At 42.6% G+C, this 22,158-nt stretch overlaps 1 protein-coding gene across 9 annotated transcripts in view; it reads right to left on the bottom strand.

Annotated features, from left to right (window-relative positions):
• Window positions 1-22,158, bottom strand: part of SRGAP2 (SLIT-ROBO Rho GTPase activating protein 2) — a 232,804-nt gene that overhangs the window by 95,478 nt on the left and 115,168 nt on the right. For all 9 annotated transcript variants that reach the window (XM_047704932.1, XM_047704934.1, XM_047704933.1 and 6 more), the window contains one exon: window positions 21,580-21,742. In XM_047704932.1, coding sequence (XP_047560888.1) covers window positions 21,580-21,742 — 163 coding nt within the window. The remainder of the gene's footprint in view (window positions 1-21,579; window positions 21,743-22,158) is intronic.

The following is a 22,158-nucleotide window of genomic DNA, read 5'->3' as shown; positions in this document are numbered from 1 at the left end:
TCTCAAAATTGTGGTAGGGAATTAAAGCAATAAGAAAAATAAACAAAGAAGCCATCTGGAGCCCTTGGTCCCCACCCAGGCTACCTGATTCCCAGTCTCATGTTCTTTCCCTGTGCTGTGGCGTCTCCCAGAGAGAGCCTCACTGCTCATTGCCACTGGCTGGGCTGATTTGCGAATGCCCTGCTGAACCTCTGAAGCCCGAGTCTTGTGGACCAGAAGGAGTCAAAATGATTCAAGGAAGGTAGGAGGCAGGGCATCTCAGACAACCTATCCGCGGAACTGATTAGGATACGTGTTGAAATTCCTCTCGTCAACCACAGATCCATTTTGCCACGACCTCCCACCTAGGACATCTAACCCATTCCCTCCATTATCTGCTTGCCAGTTTCATCAGCTCACGTCACCACGGATAGAAACGCAGTCAAAGGGCTATTGTTTCCTGGCCCATGAGGGGGTTTGCAGAAACCCAGCAAGCAGGACTCCAGACTGTAAGACAGGTTCTCCTTCGGAGCTTTTGGAGCAAAAAGAACCTGAGCTTGATACCAGCTCTTTCTGCCTGGTTCAAGTAGGCAAGTGGCCCTGGGATCAGGACAACCCTGAAGGCTCAGGCTAAACCCAGAGTTCTCATGGAATTCTACAAACCCAAGTAAGCTCCTTGTCAAAAAACAAAACAAAACAAAAACAAAAACAAAAACAAACAAACAAACAAAAAACAACTGAAAAGCTTTTCGATTCCTTTGCAAAGCCGTACTCAGAAAGTTCACTTACCCTCTCGCAAATAAGAATCTCTCCTCTTCTGCTTCTTAAGGTAAGATTTGGCTCCCTGCCCAGTCCCCTCCTTCTTTTGGCCAACTTGCCCAAAATTTCCCTTTCTAGAAAAGCTGATTAAAAAAAAATGCTTTCCCGATCCCCCGTCAAATCCTGAGACAGCCTACGGCTCTAGGTTCCGGGTAAGGGCAGAGAGCAGTTAATCAGTGCTTGCTAAAATGAACCGAATCACCAGGGAGCAGCCGCACGATGCCTTAATTTCATTCAGGCTGAACCTGAACTAGGTGTGACTCTCGGGCCTGGCCGAACCGAGACACCAGACCGCAGCTGGTGGTCAGGAAGGTTCAGCGGGGAGTACATTCGTCTGCGGTGAGAAGGCCCGATTTCCTCCCGAAACGACCTCCGATCCAGGGAGAGCAGGAGACTGGCGGGAGAACGAGGCAGACCTCTACATAGCCCCGAGCTACGTAGTGTCAGGCCAGAGGCAACAAGCTCGCATCAGGTCCTTACATCTAACCTGGGGAGGAAACCCATCCCGTGTGTCAGAAATCATCTGCTCTGATTACAACACCCTTTTCAATCTTCCTGGCCCAGGAGAGGATATGCACTGATAACTTTAATAATGCCAGCAGGTACAATTAATTCCCATTCCTGCTCCTCATATACTGTTATGTGAAGGGGACTGGAAGGACAAAATTTAACTCCACTGGGGCTGTAGCCCGCAGCCAAGAAGCAGGCAGACGGCTCAGAACTCAGCATGGCCAGCCTTGCCCCTGTGTTCCGGCGGAGGGACCGATGCTAACCCTCCCAGGGCCTGCCAGACCTCTGTGGCCTTGGGGGCAAGGCTAATTCTTTTGTGGTTGGGTAACAGTGACTACAGAATTGAATTAAATTAAATTTAAAAGCCCAGGCAGGATTTGATAGGAGTCTAATGGACACAGTAATTAAGCAAGATTTAATCAAAATGATATGGACATATTTTATGTTGTTTCAAGGAGGAATTGCTATTTTATTGGTCAATGTGTTCTGCATTTAATACATCCCGAATGCAAAGTTTTTTTATGCCGGGATCAAGAGTTTTCTGAACTAAGAACTCGCTAAAAATCAACCAGAAAAGGATTTCTTGACTTGGGCAACGTTCCTCTTCCAAAGGAGTTTCATAGCCTTTGTTTTCATGAACCTCACACCATTTCCAGGAGGCCGAGTGGGCAAAGAGCATGCTCTCTCCTTCCATTTACAGAGGTCTGGGAAAGCCAAATTATTGTGTAAGGCTCACAAGAAGGTAATGCTAGAGTCGGAAGAGATTTTTGGTTTGGTCTGAACTCCCTGTCATAGGCTTACACTATTGTAATCCTTCTCACCATTAGCAGAAAGGGTAAGAAAAATGTTTAACACTTCAATGGAGGTCCTACTGAGGACACCACAGCGCCCCAGGGCTCCAAAACCCAAACCCAGTGACATCTGCTCAGATCCCTTTCTTCTAAACCCCTTCAGAGTGCCCCTCCCTGAGTCGGCTTCTTCTTACCTGGCTTCTGTGAGCCATGTTACTCATTTTCCTCCCCCGACCATTTTAATAGGATCGTCTGTCCTCCTTGCTGGGTCCCCCATCCTTTCTCTAGGCCTCAGCTGCCCTCTCTGCTTTCATGGCTTCACCTATCAGTTTAGTACGTGCTCAGTGTTCAGCTCTCCCTTCCGGCCCTCATCCTCACTGCACCCTCACGGTGCTGTGTGTGACGCTGAACCCAGGAGGCCAGGGGACCCATCATGGAGGTCTGGCCCCAGCTCTACGACCACCTGCCTGGGTGACCTCACGCAAGTCACTACCTCCTGGCTCTTACACTCTTCGCTAATCACAGGGCAGGACTAGAATCAATGGCTCTTTCACATACTGCCCCCAATAAATGGCCACCCCAACTTCGGACTGCTTAGGTGAAAATGTTGGCAGTCACCTTTGATGCTTTTTTGGGGTCACATGCACGTTCAATTCAGCAGCAACTCCTACTGGCTCCAGGTTCAAAAGACATCCCAGAAACTGACCACTTCTCCCAGTTTCCATGCCCACCACTCTGTTCCAATCCGCCATAGCCTCCTGCCTGACTTTACAGAAGCCTCTGGAACGGCTCCTCCTATTCCGCTCCCACCTTGCTCCTCCCTCAGTCTTCACACAGAAGCCAGAATAATCCTCCTGAAACAGGAGTCAGATTGTATCATTCCTTTTTGTTCCAGATCCTGACAGGCCTCTCTAGTGGCCTCCAAGGCCCTTCCTGATGCGCCAGCCCCTACCCCCCAGCCATGTCTATCACTCATCCCCTTCCCTCCCGTGCACATGGCCTCGTTGCTTCTTTGCCCACACTCCCCTCTCATGGCCTTAGATATATTGTTCCCTTGGCCTGAAAGACCTTCCTCAGAGAGTAAAAGCCCTAATTGCATTTAAGGAGCAGTTCAAAGGCCAAATGATCAGGGAGGCCTTCCCTGACCACCCTCTATAAAACAGCAATACCCCAGCACCGCCATGCTCCTGCCCTGCTTTATTTTATCATCATCAGGCCCATGATCCATTCACTGGTTCATCTGTACATGGCGTGTTTCTCCAACTAGAGCGTAGGCAGAGACCTTTACCGTTCTGTTACCTGCTGTATTACAGTGCCCAGCACTGCCCCTGGAACACAGGTGGCGCACTGTACCTATTTGCTGAATGTTTAAATGAATGTTGAGTCCTCTCTAGTACTTACCCCCTCCCACCTCATGTCAGGTCACTTACTCCCACCTATAATTTCTTTGCTCTGTCTTCTAGTAAGTCCCATTCTTCTATTTCCCACTTCCATGACCCAAGAACTGGCTTCCATTACTCCCTGAATTACTGCAGTAGGCTCCCAGATAGTTTCTTCTACCCTAAACCACACTGAACACTGCAGACCATGGTCTTCAATATTCCATTGCCCTACTTAGAACGAACAATGGCTCTCTTTGACCTGTAGCTGAAACACCTTGAGTTGGCCTTCAAAGCATGAGGCTCCAAACTCATCCCACCTACTTCTCCCATTCCTGGCCAACAGGAAGCTTCTATTGCTGTATTATGGGGAGCATCTCTAACAGGGGGAAAGGGGTAGGAGAGGAAGTTGGCACTAGATAATATGGAAATATTCAGAAGATACTTCCATAAGAAATGGATGAATAATTATGAATTCCAGCAGCATATAATTAAGAGAACATCAGCCCAACTCTTTCTCCTCTCTGAAACTTGCCCAATCACCTCTCATGAATCTGTTCCTTTTCCAAGCTCCTATTGACAGCTAATTATCTGCACCACTCATTAAATTGATGTCTTAAGTCATAACCTGCTTCGGCAGTCTCTGGCCTGTCCATCCAGCTAAAACACTAAAATATCTAAGATCCTGAATCATGTTTTAAGCTTGCTCTACTGTACTTTTCTAGTGGCAAGTTGAATACTGAGCAATTACAGACAATCAAATAGTAGTTATTAAATTGAACTGAATGAACTAGTAGTGATACTCGTGCTCCAGGATTTAAATAAAGCAGCACTCGTCCCTTTTAAGGTCCCTGTAAGAAGAATCAGGTGGGCTGTGTAGTTTCCCTGCCTGAGAACTCAAAAGGCCCAGGAAGGCCCCTGACTCAGACAGCTACGAAAAGAGAAGGCTTTTTTTCTACTCTCCACCCTCAAAATGAACATCAAAAGGAAAACAAGGTCATGGGAAGAGGCAAGGCAGGAAGGGATGCGATGCTTATGTGGGCAGAAGGCTTGGATTATCTTGGCTTTGGAGAGGAGATGATTAAAGCTAGAGAATGGGTCTCCCCGTTTGCCCTCTCTTTTTCCTCTCTACCCTCTATGAGAACACACTGCTGACAAAGATTGGCTTAGAGAGACAGAGACCCACCCTAGCACGGAGAAGGCACAGGGCACCCTCTCCTGTGTGAGCAAAACCAAGCCTCACAGAGTACTTTCTTTTGTCTTAACTTGAATCGAGGAACAATGGGCAAATAGAATTGTACACATTTAGTGTGTACACCGTGATGGTCTGATATGCACATACATTGTGGAAGGATTGCCGAGATCAAAATAATCAACACATCCCAAGGTCAGCTCTTTGACTGTGTGGTGAGAAAGCTTAAGATCTAGTCTCTGTAACTTTCAAGTGCGTTTTACTATGTCATCAACTGTATGCTGTACCCTAGACCTGCAGAACTTACTCTGACAGCTAAAAATCCATGCCCTTCGACTTACATCACCCCATTTACTCCTCCCACAGCCCCTAGATTCTGTTTCTGTGAAATTGGATTTTTAAAAAATTATCTATATAAGTAATACCATGCAGTATTTGTCTTTCTCTGTCTGGCTTATTTCACTTAGGATAATGCCCTTCAGAATCATCCATGTTATCACAAATGGCAGGGTTTCCTTCTTTTTTATGACTGAGTAATATTCCATTGTATATATACATACGACATTTGCTTTACATGTTCATCCATCAAAAGACATGTAGCTCATCTCCTTATCTTGGCTACTGTGAGTAACGCTGCAGTGAACGGGGGTGCAGATATCTTTTTAGATACTGACCTCAATCCCTTCAGATACACACCCAGGAATGGAAGTGCTGAATCACATCATAGCTCAGTTTATAATTTTCTGAGGAACTGCCATACTGTTTTCCATAGTGGTTGCACCAATTTGCATTCACACCAACAGTATATAAAGGTTCCCTTCTGTCCATGTCCTCACCAACATTTGTTATCTCTTGTCTTTTTGACAATGGCAGAGCCCTTGCTTCCCAGGTTTTACTGATTCCTCTGACGTTCTGGGAAGGCAGGGTGAGGGTATGAGCACTTTCTGCAGTGTAGAGATAAGGAAACCAAAACTTAGCACGGCAAAAGTACTCCACTGAGCCAGCCAGGGCCCAGGCTCGGACACAGCTCTGAGATCTAGATTCCCAGCAGAGCTCAGAGACAATGAGGAAGGTATAAGAGGAAGACAAAGGGAAAGAAATGGGGGAAACCCCCTCTCCTTGTTTCAGATCAGAAGTAGGGTATTTCCAAAGGAGAACACAGGCAACAAGTAATTTCCAAGAAGATACCAATGAGATTTTGGATTTCTCCTAGATGTATGAGAACACGGTCCAGTGGAGTCAAAACCAAACAACCAAAGAACCATAAGGAAGATATGAAGAGCTATGAGTGGCCAGGGAGTAGCCTCCTACATAGTCATCAAAAACAGTGTTTTGAAAGAAGGCACAATGACATGCACATAGTACTCACTTAAAATGTTAAATGAAAAGAAGTACACAAAACTTACACAAAACTTAATATCCAATATAATCCTAATTTTCTACAGAAAAAGGCACACAGAAAAAATACTGGAATAACTGATTCCTGGTAATCATTATTTTCTTTGTTTTTAATGTTTAAAAAAGATCTTATTTATTTCTTTGAAAGAAAGATAGAGAGTCTGAGCAGGGGGAGCCTGACCCAGGGCTTGGTCCAGGGACTCCGGTATCATGACCTGAGCGAAGGCAGACTCTAAACCAACTGAGCCACCCCGGCACCCCCATTATATTCTTTTTATTATTTTTTGTTTCCCTGCAACGTCTTGAAAAAACATGTATTAATAACTTTTACAATTGAAAAAAAAAAAACCAACTGGGGTGACTCAGTGGCACAGCTGGTTAAATGTTGGGAGGCTTGATTTCAGCTCAGGTCATGGGATCGAGCCCTGTACTGGGTCTGCACGCAGCAGGGGGTCTGCTTGAGATTCTCTCTCTCCCTATCCCTCTGCCCCTCCCCACGGCTCTCTCTCTTTCACTCTGTCCCTAAATAAATAAATAAATAAATAAAAATAAAATCTGTAAAAAGCAAAAAGAAAACTAAGCTACAGGGGGTTTTGTCTGCTTAGAAATCAAAGGCAACAGAAAAAACAATTGTCATTTTTGTTGTGACTTCACAGTCCTGTCCTTAGGTCTTAACAATAACTTCTTAGCTCCACAAGAGGATGATTCCGAGAGCTCTTGAGACCATGAGGAGGGATGCTCCCAGGTTCCGATGGTCTCTTGAAGACAAGAATTTGTGCAGATAATTAAAATTAACCTGTAAGTGGAAATTTCATAATGAGTAAATGTTAGGAAAAGCTGGAAATAGACCGAAATGATTTCTAGAGCACAGGGTAAAAGAAGGGGGGGGGGACCCTAAGAGCTAAGCTGAAAAGCAAAGAAAGATAAGATCAGGTAAAACAACCAAGAGATCAGAAAACAATTCACTCTCGTGTCCGAAGAAGAAAATGAGAACGGGAAAACTAAAGATGTCATCTCAAGAGAAGGAGAATTTATTTTTCCCCCATTTTACACAAAAATCACACCCAGACAAGCTGGGAAAAATTCAAAGGAAAACTCCTGACACAGGTAAACAGGAAAATCAAAAGAAGTCAGTCCTGCAAGAAAGGAGGCTGAAATCCAAGATGCTTCTTTTTCTCTGGACAAGCTGGGCTAGAAGCAGAATCAGAACAGCACCATGGGAAGTCTGGCCTGGCAGGAGCATCCAAATGCAGAATGCACAAGCTCTTATTTCCTTGCCCAAACCCTGGCCCCACAACTGACCAGTCACTGCCCCCATGCTACTGGGGAGGCAGCAGAGCATGGTGACGTGAAGAGATGATTCCAGGGAAACGGGCTACCTACACATGGATCCCAATTCTGCCCCTATCCAGTTCCATAACCCTGAGTCAAAGGCTCAGCCCCTCTGCTCCGTGTCTACCTACAAATGGAGACGATAAAACCATCTTGAAGGGTTGTTGTGATGATTAAATACATTAATACCTATAAAGTACTTAGCACAGTCCCTGGGCATAGTGAGCACTCATTTAGTATTAGTTATAATTACTATTATTTTTATTATTGCTGTGACTCTTAACAATAAAAAAAAATATTGGTACCTAGTCAGCTTCCACACCATTAGTGGGATTTCTCCTGGGAGTAGTAAGTTTTTATAAACTACTATCTATTTGCATGGTGCCTGATGAGTCGTATGAATAACCCACTCCTTTTCTCACAGAGGCATCTTACAGTCAAGCATAAGAGGTACGGAGATGATATTAAAGTAACTTGGCTGGAATTATCACTGATGTTAAAGCCCTTGGATGAATGACTGAATTAACCCCCGACCTTTGTATGATGGCGTCACATATAACACCATACAATGGCCTTTTTATCATGTGAGGAAAAAGTCTGACTGCAAAATGGAAGGTTCAAACTGTTGCCACCCTAATCTGAAGGGTCCATGTTGGCATCACCATCGGCCGGCTAACCAGACAGTGTATGTTTCCTAATGCGATACAACGTAAGAATCACGTTATAACATCGCCCGTTGTGCATCCTAGCCGAAAATGTATAACTTGAATAGATTGGGCCAATGGAATCAGCCTCCAATTTATAGGAAATACAAGATACAGGAAGAAGTTAAGCAACAACACAAGGAAGCAACCGGACAAATCTAGAAGGTGGGGCAAGTTTTAAGACAACTGGCCTGGTCAATTCAACAAATCGGTGTCCTGGAAAAGGAACAGCGCTAAATTAAAGGAGACTTAAGGGACAAAAAAAAATGAGTGTGTATGAGATACTGGCTTGGACAAACCAGTTTCAAGGACGTTTTTTCAGATACTTAGATAAATATATGGCCTGGCCATTAGCAGAGATGAAAATATAGATGAGATGAAATGGAAAAGTAAAGATCTTTTTTTTCTAATTTAAATATTTATTTATTTGTTTGAGAGCGCGAGAGAGAGAGAGCAGTGGGGAGAGGTAGGTCCCTGCTGAGTGTGGAACCCCACAAGGGGCAGATCCCATGACCCACGAGATCACGACCTGAGCTGAAACCAAGAGTCAGACAGACACTCAACCAAGTGCACCACCCAGGCGGCTAATCTTTATTTTTTTGTAATTTTTTTTTTTTTTAAGTTGGCTCCACGCGCAGTGTCAGGCTCGAACTCATGACCCTGAGATCAAGTTGCATGTTCTACCAATTAAATCAGCCAGATACCCTGGAAATGTGAAAAGCTTGACTAAAATAATTGTAGACTACAACTTGGTTTTTCATTATCATACATTTGCTTCTTATATTTCCTACAGTGTACACATCCTATAATGTTTGAAAAGATTATTCAAAATAGAGAGCAGGAAGAGAGAAAGGAAAAAAGAGAGAGAAAGAAGGAGGGGGGAGGGAGGTGAGGAGGAGTGGAAAGAAAAGAGGTAGAGGAAAGGGGGAAGAATAAAAGGGGAGAGGGAAGGCAGGAGGAGTGGAAGGAGAGAGGGAGAGGAAATTGGGGAAGATTAGAAGGGGAGAGGGTAAGGCGAAGAGAGAAGCAGGTTTTGAATTCACTATTCTTAAAGCTCAGATTTTGATCCTCAACAATGTGCCAATAACTATCTTTTTAAGATACCACCTATCAATCCTGAAACATGGGTGGTAGTGGGATATAGCAGAAAGAGCTAGGGAGTTCAAATTCCATTGTCATCTTTTTGTGGCTCTTACAAAAGAGTATTTTACCAAAGTGAGCTTAATGTTTTCAACTCTACAATGAAGAAAAATAACCTTCTAATATAATGTTCAGAGTAGCATTATCCATACTAGCCAGACTGGAAACTCACAAATGCCATCAACTGTAGAATGGATAAAACTGAAAGCTTCATGTCCCAGGAACCCCATCAACCCCAGGCAAACTGAAACTACTGGTTATCCTAGTTGCTGCCCACTGCAGAGGAAACAGCGTTTGGAGTTCAAGGCCTGCTTTCCATGGAAACCCTAGAAAGGTCACTCCTTAAGTATACAGAATATGTTCCAAAACTAAAAACAAAACGAAACTAGACCCACTTTAACAAAGCATAAAATGAATTCTCCATAAGTTCAAGGTGACCAACCAGTAATTTAACTGGCTGCTAGAACAAAACATAACACTTTTCAGAGGAAGATAAGGACATCTAGAATCTCTATAATGTATCAGCTACAACATCCAATATGTCATCAAAAATTGGTAAACATGAAAAAAATAAAGAAATGAGTTCATGGTCAAGAGAAAAGCCAGTAAACAGAAACAGAACCACAGATGATATGGGTGTTGAAAATAGCAGATAACAATTTTTAAATATTGCCACATATGTTTTGAAGACAACAAGAGAAATTTCAGAAGGTACATGGACACTGAAAAAAAAGAACCAAGTGGAAATCATAAAACTAAAGTATACAATATGTAAAATAAAAAATTCATTGGATAGTGTTATTAGCAGATTGTACACAACAAAAGAAAGGACTGGTTAACTTTAGAAATTATCTAAACGGAAGCACGCAGGTAAAAAAAAAAAAAAGGCATGCCTCAGTGACCTGTGGGACTATATCCAGCAGTCTAATGAACATGCAGTTGGAGTCAAGGCAAGAAGAGAAAATGAGATGGAAAAAGGTATTTGCCAGAAATTTCCCCAAATTGAGGAAAACTACTACCCACAGATCCAGAATATTTAGATACTGCACTTATCTAAGCCAAAGAAATACAGTGGCAACTATACTTAGACTCAACATACTCAAAGTGCTGAAGAAAAAATATTGGGGTGTCTTGCTGGCTCAGTAGGAAGAGCATACAATTCTTGATCTCAGGTTTGTGAGTTCAAACCCCACATGGGTGTAGAGATTGTAAATAAATAAACTTAAAAAAGAAAAAAATGTCTGACCCTGGTTTCGGCACAGGTCCTGGTCTCATGGGTCATGAGACTGGACCCCATATCAGGTTCCACGCTCAGTGGGGAGTCTGCTTGAGGATTCTCTCCCCTCCCCCTCCCCTCAGGCACACACATCCCCTCTCTCAAATAAATAAGCAAATCTTAAAAAAAATTAATGCAGCTCTCAAGATTAAGAGATACAAACTTCCAGTTATAAAATATATAAATTACAGGGATGAAAAGTACAGCCTCAGAAATACAGTCAATAATATTGTAATAATTTCGTATGGTAACAGATGGTAACAACACTTACCATAGTGAGCATTTTGTAATGTATAAGATTGTCAAATCACTACACTATATAACTGAAACTAATATAATATTGTATTTCAACTAAAAAAAAAAAGCAGCCCCTGAAAGCCCCAAAACATTGCGTACAGGGAAAAACAATTAGCATCACACAGCCGACTTCTCATCAGAAGCCGCAGAAGCCAGGAAACAAAAGAATGACATATTTAAATTGCTGAAAGAATACTTTATGATTCCATTTATACAAGGTTGTTTTTTTTTTTTTTTTTTTTTTTAAGGCAGGCAAATGCTTCCATTGTGTTAGAAGTCAGGATAGTAACTACTTTTCAGGGGGAAACGAAGGGAAGGGGACAAGAGGGGGGCTCCTGGGATACTGGTAACATTTTTTCGTTATCTGGGTGCTAATTACATAGCTGTTTTCAGTTTGTAAAGATTCATTGAGCACTTTACAATATGTGCACTCTTCTAAGCATTTTAAACTTCTGTAAAAAGTCAAGGGAAAAAAACCCCTCACAAAATATAGGAAAATTACACATTTAGGGCCCACTACAGTGTATAATAGTGATAGCAGGCATTTCCTATAAGCATGTTATTATTGGTCTTATTATCGTCATCCCACAGAAAGTCTGGGGAGAGCTAAGCCCTCTGAAGAGCGGGACTGAGAAACCCTATGCTCCCTGGGGGCAAACTTCCCCGTCAATTGCATTTTAAGCTCTTTTTAGCCTGCACAGTGCTGTGTTTATAGTCTTTGTTAAAACACTTATTGACTGCATGCCTTCCCAGTTTAGAATAGTATTCAGACCCAAGGTTGCATTTGGACACTTGTTTCTATCTACCGCACTCTCTACCTCCCCCTCCCCATTTTGCAGTCGTCCTTACGCAATTTCTCCTAGCCATTCCTTGACTTATAAGGATGGCAGTACCATTACACCTTCGAATGTTCCACATACAACACCTTGGGCTCTTTCCAAAAAGGCAGACAGATGTCTGAGAACTGAGACACCAAAAAGGCAAACACATAAACTGAAGAAGAGTGCAGGCATCTTTGAGGCACACGCTCCCTCTGAGCTGAATCTTCCTCAGTCTAAAAAAGCCTGGACCACCCAGAGAGAGGCCCCAAGGGAGAGGATACAGACGCTACTGACCTAAGTGTCACAGAAACCAAAGCTAAACAGCACCAACGGCACTAGCTGCAAAGCTCCCCTCCGTGTTGGCTTTGGCAGCGAACCTGACACCCCTTATCTGCAGAGATACCTTTGAAGTAGCTGGCAGCCTTCCATCCCCTACTCCAATACGCTCAGCTTCCCATCCTATTCTTCTCTCCAAAGAGGATCTCTTCATCAGATATGAGAGAATAAAGCTCAATTAATCAGAGCAGATTTTTGCTACCACCAAGACAAATTGGGCAACGGGACCAGCTGTCTGTAAAGCTGATCACCACGTTGTTCGTGATCATGTTAGAACGCGGAGGAAATCCAATCGGTCGCAGATACTGGGTTCCACTGCAAGGAGGTGCAGTGTGGACTCGGGAGAGAGGCTGGGGTAAATCAGTCCGCTAGCTACTCCTTCTCCCAAAGATGTCTCCAGGTTAAACTCTTTCTCAGAAGGGCAGAACACAACGGATGGAAGGCCATTCTTTCTCCATTCATTCAATCTACACTACCCATCAGGGACATTGAACTATACGGGCATTGTGGATCACTTTGTATTATGACAACACCACCGCAAAAAGTGCCTCCTTATAAAATCCAGTCTTTTCACATATGTGAAGCTGCTGGCCTCAAAGACTCTAGGAAATCCTGTCCCTGCCTACTGGGGATAAACAGGTAGGCAGATAACACGCACTGCTTTTAGTTTGAAACCCCCTTTATCCTTTTGCTGCCAGACCCATTTCGTTGGTGCCACCTGAAATCTGAGTGGTCATGACAAGTCTCTTGTAACAGTTCAACCAATAGGAAAGGACATCTGAAGACCCTAGAGGAAAGAATTAATTGTGCCCTATTACATTTCTTCCTCAGCATCCTTCTTGAATCTCCCACTTTCTGCAGTGTAACTTATTTATCTGAATTCAGACTTAATTTTTGTCACCCTCAGGGAAGCCACAATGGGTTACCTAGGTAAACTAGCCTCGATGTGTCAACATTGTTGCAGGGCAAATGTGACGCAGTTACAGAAAGACAGGATCTTGTGACTCAGATGTCCTCTGTGGTCTCGGGTTTCCCCAGACAGGAACCAGAATACCTACAACAATGGTTTTCAACCCTGGCCATATGCAAGAATCACTTAGGCCCTGTCCAATGGATTCTGATTCAATTGCCCCGGGGTGCTATTTTTAAAAAAATTTTTAAGTCAACTTTATTGAGGCTTAACTTACATACAATAAAATGTATACATTTCAAATGTACAAGCTTTGACAAATGCACACATTCATGTAACCGCCATCATAATTAAGACTGTATGACACTGCCACAATCCCTCAAGCTCCCTTGTGTCCCTTTTGCAGTCAACCCCTTATCCCACCCTGGCCCCAATGCAAATCACTGATTTGCTTTCAACAGCTATACTTTTCTAAAATTTCATCTATATAGAATCATACAGAATGTATTCATTACATCTGGCTTCTTTTATTTAGTATAACGTTTCTGGAGTTTGTCTACATTATCTTATCTATCAGCATTTCGTTTCTTCTTATTGCTAAGTTGTATTCATATATGGATGTACCACAATGTTTTTCCATTCATCTGTTGATGGATATTTGAGTGGTTTCCAGTTTTGACTACGATGAATACAATATGAATCTCCTAAGGCAGTTATAACAAAGTACTGCAAAGTTGGTGACTTAAAGCAACATGAATTTATTCTCTTTTTTTAATTTGCAGTCACCTGGGTGGCTCAGTCGGTTAAGCATCAGACTCTTGGTTTCAGCTCAGGCCATGACCTCAAGATTGTTGGTTGAGATGAAGCTCCACGTCATGCTCCACACTCAGTGCAGAGCCTGCTTGGGATTCTTTCCCCCATCCTCTCTCCCCCACCCCGCTCCTCCCCCTTCTTGCTCTCTAAAATAAAATAAATAAAATCTTAAAAAAAAATTTTTTTTAGTTTGCATTCAATTTACTTAAACTAAATGAACAACAACAACAAAAAAACCACTTCACCCATATTTCCCATACCTCCATCCCCCTGCCTCTTGGAACCAGCAATTTGTTCTCTGTATCTGTAAGCTTAGGGTTTTTTGTTTTTGTTGATTCTACCTGTAAGAAAAATCACATGGTATTTGTCTTTCTCTGTCTTATTCCACTTGGCATAACGGCCTCAAGGCCCATCCATGTTGTTGCAAATGGCAGGATCTCATTCATTTTTATGCCTGAATCATAATCCATTATATATCTATATCTATAGATATATATGCATACACACACACACACACACACACACACACACAAAACAATTTCTTAATCCATTCACCCAATGACGGACACTAACGTGGCTTCCATATCTTGGCTACTGCAAATAATGCTGCAATAAACATAGGGATGCATCTATCTTTTGGAATTCATGTTTTTGTTTTCTTTGGATAGACACGCCAGAAGTGGAATTGCTGGATCATATAATAGTTCTATTTTCAATTTCTAATCTCTTATAGTTCTGGAGGTCAGAAGTCAGAAGTCCAAAACCAGTTTCACAGGGACAAAACCAAGGTGTCAACAGGGCTGTGTTCCCTCTGGATGCTTTAGGGCAGAATCCATTTCCTTGCATTTTCCTGCTTCTAGAGCTGCATTCCTTGGCTCATGGCTTCTTCCTCCAACCTCAAAGCCAGTGGCCTACCATCTTCTCTCTGTGACTCTGCTTTCCTCCTCTTCCATTACATGGCTTTCTTCTCTTTTGTCTGTAATTTCCTTGTACCTCCCTCTGATAAGAACACTCATGATTGCATTATAGCCCACTTAGGTAGTAAAAAATATCCTTATTACAAGATCCTCAAATTCGTCATATATGCAAAGTCTTTAAATGGACAAGGTAAGTTCATGGGTTCCAGGGATTAGGACATGGATATTTTGGGAGGGGGACCATTACTCAGCCTACAACAAAAGCTATTATGAAAAATCAGATACAAGTCTTTGTGTAGATATGTACTTCTGGGGCACCTGGGTGGCTCAGTCAGTTAAGCATCTGCTTTCTGCTCGGGTCATGATCTCAGGGTCCTGGGATCAAGCCCTGCATGGGGCTTCCCTGCTTGGCGGGAAGCCTGCTTCTCCCTCTCTCCCTCCCCCTACTGGTGTTCCCTCCCTTTCTCTCTGCGTCTCTCTCTGTCAAATAAATAAATAAAATCTTTAAAATATATATATATACTTTTTTATTTTTTATTCATTTATTTTTTATTCATTTTTTATTTTTTATTCATTTTATTCATTCATTCATTAGATTTTTTATTCATTTATTCATGAGAGACTAGGAGAAAGAGAAGGGGAGAAGCAGGCTCCCCACTGAGCAGGGAGCCCAATGTGGGGCTCGAACCCAGGACCCTGAGATCATGACCTGAGCCAAAGGCAGACGCTTAACCAACTGAGCCTCCCAGGCGCCCCAAGATATATACTTTTATATCCTTTGAGCAAATACCTATCCATGGAGTTGCTGGGTCATGTGGTTAGTACATATACTTTATTAGAAACTACCAAACTATTTTCCAAAGCGGTTGTACCATTCTATATTCTCACCAACAACATATGAGAATTCCAACCATCCTTACTAACACTTGTTGCTCCCGGTCTTTTTAATTCTAACCATTCTAGTGAGTATGTGGCACACTCTTTATTGCTTTAATTTGCATTTTCTTAATGATTAATGATGAGCATCTCTTCATGTGTTTATTGGCCAATTATATGTCTTCTCAGTGAAGTGTTTATTAAAAATCTTTTGCCTATTTTTAAAAATTTGGGCAGTTTGTCTTTTGATTATTGAATTCTGTGTATCACAAATATATTCTCACAGTCTGAGATTTGTCTTTCATTTTCTTAACCATGTCTTTGCAAGAGCAAAAGTCCAAAAATTGATGGTGTCCAATCTATCTTTTTTCTTTTATTATTCATGCTTTTTATATCCTAAGAAATCTGTCTCTTCAAGGTCACAAAGGTGGTTTTTTGGTGTTGTTTTTTTTTTTTAACTCCCCTCAATGACTCTCACACACAGGCAAAGATGAGAACTACTGAACTACTGATCTACCAGGAATCTGACCTAACTTGCTCAATTTAACCTTTCTACCATGGAACTTAGGTTACTAAAGGCAAAACAAAAGTACAGTCAACTGAAATACTGTTACAAAAAAAAAAAAAAAGAAAGAAAAGAAAAGAAAGAAAAAGTGCAAATTGAGACCCTTGGGACTATCTGAATTGACCAGCTTCCAAGGCTAAAGCATGAGCAACTAAGGGCTAGAAACAGTGAGCTGAAGAGCAAGGTCCGAGGTACTTTCTGAGTGTTCCAGCTAAGTGAAAGGAAGAAGAGAGAACAGGATTGTCCTCTCCCCTGTGGGAAAAAGCACACCCAAGTTTACTTTGGTTCAAATGAAAAAGTGGGGGAAATGATTTCTCCTCCTGGTGAGATTCTGTAGAACACATCTCTCACAGAGACGATGTGGAGCTGGAAGTCAAACTTGGCAGGGTTGGCTCCTGGTTTTGAAGCTACCGCATTAAACAAGTGAAGGTGGTAGCAATAATATTTGCCTAAACCTCGGTTCCAACAGGGGTGAGACAGACTGAGCTTTCATTACGTGAAAGGAGATGTCAGGAGCACCAAATGGGCTCCATTTCCCCCAGAGTCCTAGACAACGTGGGTCTGTTTCTAAGCTGTGGACAGGAGGTTACTTACTTTCTCTGGATGTTATATTTAGCTAAAGGAATCTCCACTATGGCTACAAGCAAAATGTAAAGTATGTCCCAGCAGACATAACCACAAGCCAGAGGGCCGGCAAGGAGCATCCTTGAAGGGGGTTCGGTAGTACAGACGGGCCAATTGTGTAGCCACCCTGACATCCCCAAATTAGCTGAGTTAGCTGTGAGCCAGATTTCTGGCCAGTTCTCACATTTAATGAGTCTTTGTTTCCCCCTTACTAGAGATCCTGCCCCTGAGGAGAAAACCTTGCTGTCCTATTTATTTCACTGTCAACTTCGAGTGACCCGCCCAGACACCAGGTAGGAGAAACAACCCAATGTTGATGTTTAACACTCCAAAGCTTTGGAAGGTTTGTGTGTAAGAGAAAAGGTGAGGTTAATTCTGGAACTAAGTGAAATATCTGGGTTCAACAGAAAAGAGTAAGAAAATCCAGAATATCCTCCACTCGGCACACCAGACCCAGAGTCCTAACCTAACACAGCATGTAGGAGGAAACCTCAGGTTCCAGAGTGAGATGAACGGATTTAACTACTAGCCTCACCTCCTTTTTTTTTTTTTTTTAAAGATTTTATTTAGTTATTTGACAGAGATCACAAGTAGGCAAAGAGGCGGGCAGAGAGAGAGAGGAGGAAGCAGGCTCCCCGCTGAAGGCTCCCCGCTGAGCAAAGAGCCCGATGTGGGGTGTGATCCCAGAACTCTGGAATCAGGACCCAAGCCGAAGGCAGAGGCTTTAACCCACTGAGCCGCCCAGGCGCCCCCCCTCACCTCTCTTTTTTTTTTAAGATTTTATTTATTTATTTATTTGACAGATAGAGATCACAAGTAGGCAGAGAGGCAGGCAGAGAGAAAGGGGGAAAGCAGGCTCCCTGCTGAGCAGAGAGCCCCATGCGAAGCTCGATCCCAGGATCCTAATCATGATCTGAGCCGAAGGCAGCGGCTTAACCCACTGAGCCACCCAGGCGCCCCTCACCTCCTTTTTTGATTAATGTCCCTAAGCTTCAGTTTCCTCCTTCATAAAATAGGGTTATTAATAGCAACTACTTCATGGAATTATTGTAAAGATTAAGCATATAAAGTGTTTAGTACTGTACCTAGCACATAAGGGTTCTAAAAATATGAGTTTTGTTATCATAACCTTTGCTAGTGAATCATTAAGTTTTATAGAGTTTTTTTTAAAAAAGAATGTAAAAAGGAGGAAAACCCATGACTTTTGCCAGGGAGAAATAGATCCAAATTCACATAAAGCTCAGGTGAATTTTCAAAGGTGTCCACAGCTGAACCAGAAATAAAGGTATCGTTCCTAAAGCCTGTGTCTCCAAAGAAATGTGGATTTGCCTTTTGCGGCTGGAACCAAATTTACAGGTAAAACAAAAGGTTTAACTATTTTATACACTTGGATTCCTGCTTGGCATATCTTGGTTGCTGGCCATTATAGATAAAAGAATCTGAAAAAATGGTTCATTCCTCAAGAAATTAGGTCTTTAATTGCCTAAGCCAGCCCCCTCTCCATACTCACACCCACTTTTGTTTGTATCTTGGGGATTCTAGTTTCCTTATCACAATTTAACAAAGGTCACCCAACAACCAGAAGGAAGCCCCCAACTCAGGATACCCTATATTGGGTATCACAGAATTCACCACAGAATTACAACATATTAAATTTTGAAGACAGACTGAAGATCAGATAGGTCAAGCACTTTTTTAACTTTAGGAAACGAAGGCATAGAAAGAAGTCATTGTCCAAGGTTTCAGAGTCGCTACCAGAGTTGAGCCCAAGAGAAAGGGTCATTTGGAAGCGACCTTAGAGCAAAGCAAGCCCTGGGAAGCTTCACTTAACTGACAGCTGGGCCGGGCTCATTCCTTAGTTCTCTTATCTGATTACTCTATCTTAACCAGTGGGATTCTAATTCTTCATGTGAAACACACTTTCAACAAAAGGATATAAAAAAATTAAAGTTATGGAGACAAAATGCTTCTGTGCCCATTACTAGAAAGCAGAAAGGCTCTCTCCCAGCCAAAACAGAATTAATTTACACTTGTGATCAGCCAAGCCAGCTACTACCTTAGAACACTCTGACTACAATGGACCCCAGGGGAGAGAGAAGAGATTATTCACGCAGTGGGATAGTAAACATTGGCTATTCAGCAATCCTATGCATATCTCTCCTAATAACTGTAATTCAACTGATGAAAAGTTACAAAGATCAAGAGAAAGTCCTATGAGCTCCAACTGTATACAATATGATTAAGTCTCACAAACATATGTTGAATGACAGAAACCAGACACAAAAGAGGACACACTGTATGGTTCTATTTATATAAAGTATGAAATCAAGTAAAACCCATCTCTGCTGTTAAAAGTCAGGACACTTGTATACCCTTGGGGGTTGGGACCACCCCTCCCAACCCAACGGAGGACTGGGAGCAAGCCCAAGCAGAGCTTCTAGGGTACAGAAATCATCTGTTTCTTGATCTGGGCGCTAGTTACTAGGTGTGCTCAGTGTGTAAAAATGCAAGTAGCTCTAAGCCCATGATCTCTGCCTCTTTCTTCAGGGAAATACAAAATATAAATAGTCCTGTGAGGAATGAGACGTTCTTCCCTACACCCTCAGCAAAGCAATGCACAGTGTACGGAGGTCAACTCTTGAGACCATGGCTAGGAATATCACTCGCGGGCAGATTCTCCTTCTGGAGGGCAAAGACCCCATATCTTCTCTACGAGCCATGCACTTGGGCTCTTGGTGAGACGTGAACGATACTTGAGGAAGCAGAAGCATCCGTGGCTTTGGTAAGCGGCTGCCTTCAGCACACACTCTCAGAGATCTGGAGGGGCCGTAATACTCGTCAGCGTGGCTCCTCTCTAACCTTCTAAAGCTGGGAGGGAGGGGAATGGAGGGGCTTGGGTGAGGTCGAGAGAGCTGAATGTCCCTCACAGATGAACAGAGAAAATGAAGGAGGAAATGATCAGTTAGCCCATGTTCTTCTAGAGATAACTGAAGTAGCTGTCAAGGTCACAGAGAGGAGCTGAAGTGGCATCTGTCTTACTGTCAAGCTTCTACCTAAAAAGGTTTAATTTTTTTTTCTAATAAAAGCTATATATTTGGGGCGCCTGGGTGGCTCAGTGGGTTAAGCCTCTGCCTTCAGCTCGGGTCATGATCTCAGGGTTCTGGGATCGAGTCCCGCATCGGGCTCTCTGCTCACAGGGAGCCTGCTTCCCCCTCTCTCTCTGCCTGCCTCTCTGCCTACTTGTGATCTCTCTCTGTCAAATAAATAAATAAAATCTAAAAAAAAAAAAAAAAAAAAAAGCTATATATTTAAGGAGTATGGCATTATTTTATTTTTAAGATTTTGTTTATTTATTTGACAGACAGAGATCCTAAGTAAACAGAGCAGCAGGCGGGGGATGAGGGAGCAGGCGCCCTGCTGAGCAGAGAGCCCGATGTGGGGCTCGATCCCAGGACCCTGGGATCATGACCCGAGCATGTGTGTGTGAAAGAGCACATGAAATCTACTCCTTGGCACATTTCCAGCATTCAGTACAGTTTTAGCTACAGTCGTTCTTTTTAGCCACATCCATACATTACCAAGTGCTGCAGAATCATTCAGATGAATGACAAGGAAGCTAGAGCAGATGCTGGAAACCATGAGGAAATGGTGAAAAGCACCTTCACCCCTAAGTGAAGTACGGCCCCAACCGCAGCAGAGCCAGGCCACTAAAAATAGTCCATGAACTCCGGGAGGAGCTCTCTTTCTCTTCCTTCTTTTCATTGTCAGATGCTTTTTACTCTTCATATCCTGTCTCTAAGACACAGGAAAAGCCCCTACACAGATGCATTATGTCGATGGGATATTCTAAATCAGTTCTTTTTTTCATGCTGGTGTAAACAGAAGAGACTGGGTTCTAATTCCAGACCTACTGAAATCTGTAAAACTTCCTAATGTTAGGAATTGGCATACTAGCTACAACTGACCACAGTCCTGTTTACTGAAGTCCTTTCTCTACCAGCCTCGGATCTCAACACTGGATTTTGTCAAATGAAAACCAATGAATTTCCTTTATTTGAAACCAACAAAATAGCCATACACACCCTCGTTATACCTAGAACTTGTGGGAGGATTATTTGCCTTCTGAAAAGTCTTCGGGGGATATCAGAGCTTGGATGTTAGACATGGTACATTACGTACAATGGTTGGGGCTTTTGCCATCATTTGTCACTAAAAGTCATGAATCGATGACTCCATTGAGAGCTCAGGCTAAGAGAGCTTAGAAGAGAGTTTCCCTAGTTCCAAGAGATGATTTCCACCACTAAGAGGTAAGGTCAGTTTTGCATAAGTTTCTTAAGATTACCACAATTAATTTTGAGTTTTTTCCTTGGTCAGACTTTTCAACTTACATCCAAGGAACTGTGAAAAACAACTGAGCTTCAAAAAGCATTCAGGGACCCAAAGACCAAGATATGTCATGATAAGAATAACTAAATTCATGTGTTTACCTTGGCCAAGATGAGCACTTAGAAAGAAAACTAAACTAACACACAAGCATACGTGAACTAGAAGAAGAAAACCTGAAATGACACTGACGGTCCCCAAATCTTAATGGCTTCACAAATCACTTAAGGAAATCAATCAAGCAAACACCGTCATCACTAAAACATGCAGATTGTTAATTATATTTCTAGGGGTGGGGTTGTACCTTGCAAATGGTTCCTCTCCCAGCACTACTATTAATTCAACTCAGAAAGGAAGAGAAGAATGACTAGTCAGTATTTTTTCTCCACGAGACCAGAGTAAGGAATGACCAATGGAAAGCCTTTTAACTAGGCCAATACAGTAGCCTTTCTCTTATTTACAAGATGGTAGTATTTGCTCCACCCAAGTATTTCTGTGCCTGGAAATAGCTATATACCTTTTTAAAGAGTCTTCCTGAGTCCTCACTGACTTGGACAAATCGAGGAATGATATTATTCAGGTAGATGTCACTCAGGGTGGTGTGGTCTCTGCTCTCCCGCTTCACCTGGTTTAAGAGGAGATTCCAGCAGTTGACTGGAGAGAGAACATTCTGATCCTTCCTGCAGAGAAACAGCAAGAAAAAAAAATCAGTGTCAGTGAGTAGCCAGGTTCAACAGCTATGAATACAGTCCGTGTCATAAAATCACAGTGATCAAAGCCAAGGCAGAAACAGGCATCTTTCCTGAAGCCTACACTTCTGGTTTTCTCTTATCTAAAAACTCAGTGGAGAAAATAAGAATCATGAGAAGAGGAGAGAGGAGAGAGGAAGAGGAAAAGAGGAGAAGAAAGAGGAGAAGCAAGATTATCTGTTGAGCATCCATTATGTTCTAGGAACTTGGTAAAAGTTTTATACGTATTATCCCCAAAAGTTTCATCATTTCCCTATAAGAGAAGAACTACTGTTATCCCCATTTTACTAATCAGAAAACTGAAACTCTGAGAAGTTCTCACTTGCCCACAACTAGTAAGAAGTCAC

The sequence above is a fragment of the Lutra lutra genome, chromosome 15, assembly GCF_902655055.1.
Source record: "Lutra lutra chromosome 15, mLutLut1.2, whole genome shotgun sequence".
NCBI lineage: Eukaryota > Metazoa > Chordata > Mammalia > Carnivora > Mustelidae > Lutra > Lutra lutra.
Note: the sequence above shows the minus strand (reverse complement) of the source record. Positions and strands in the feature narration are given on the sequence as shown.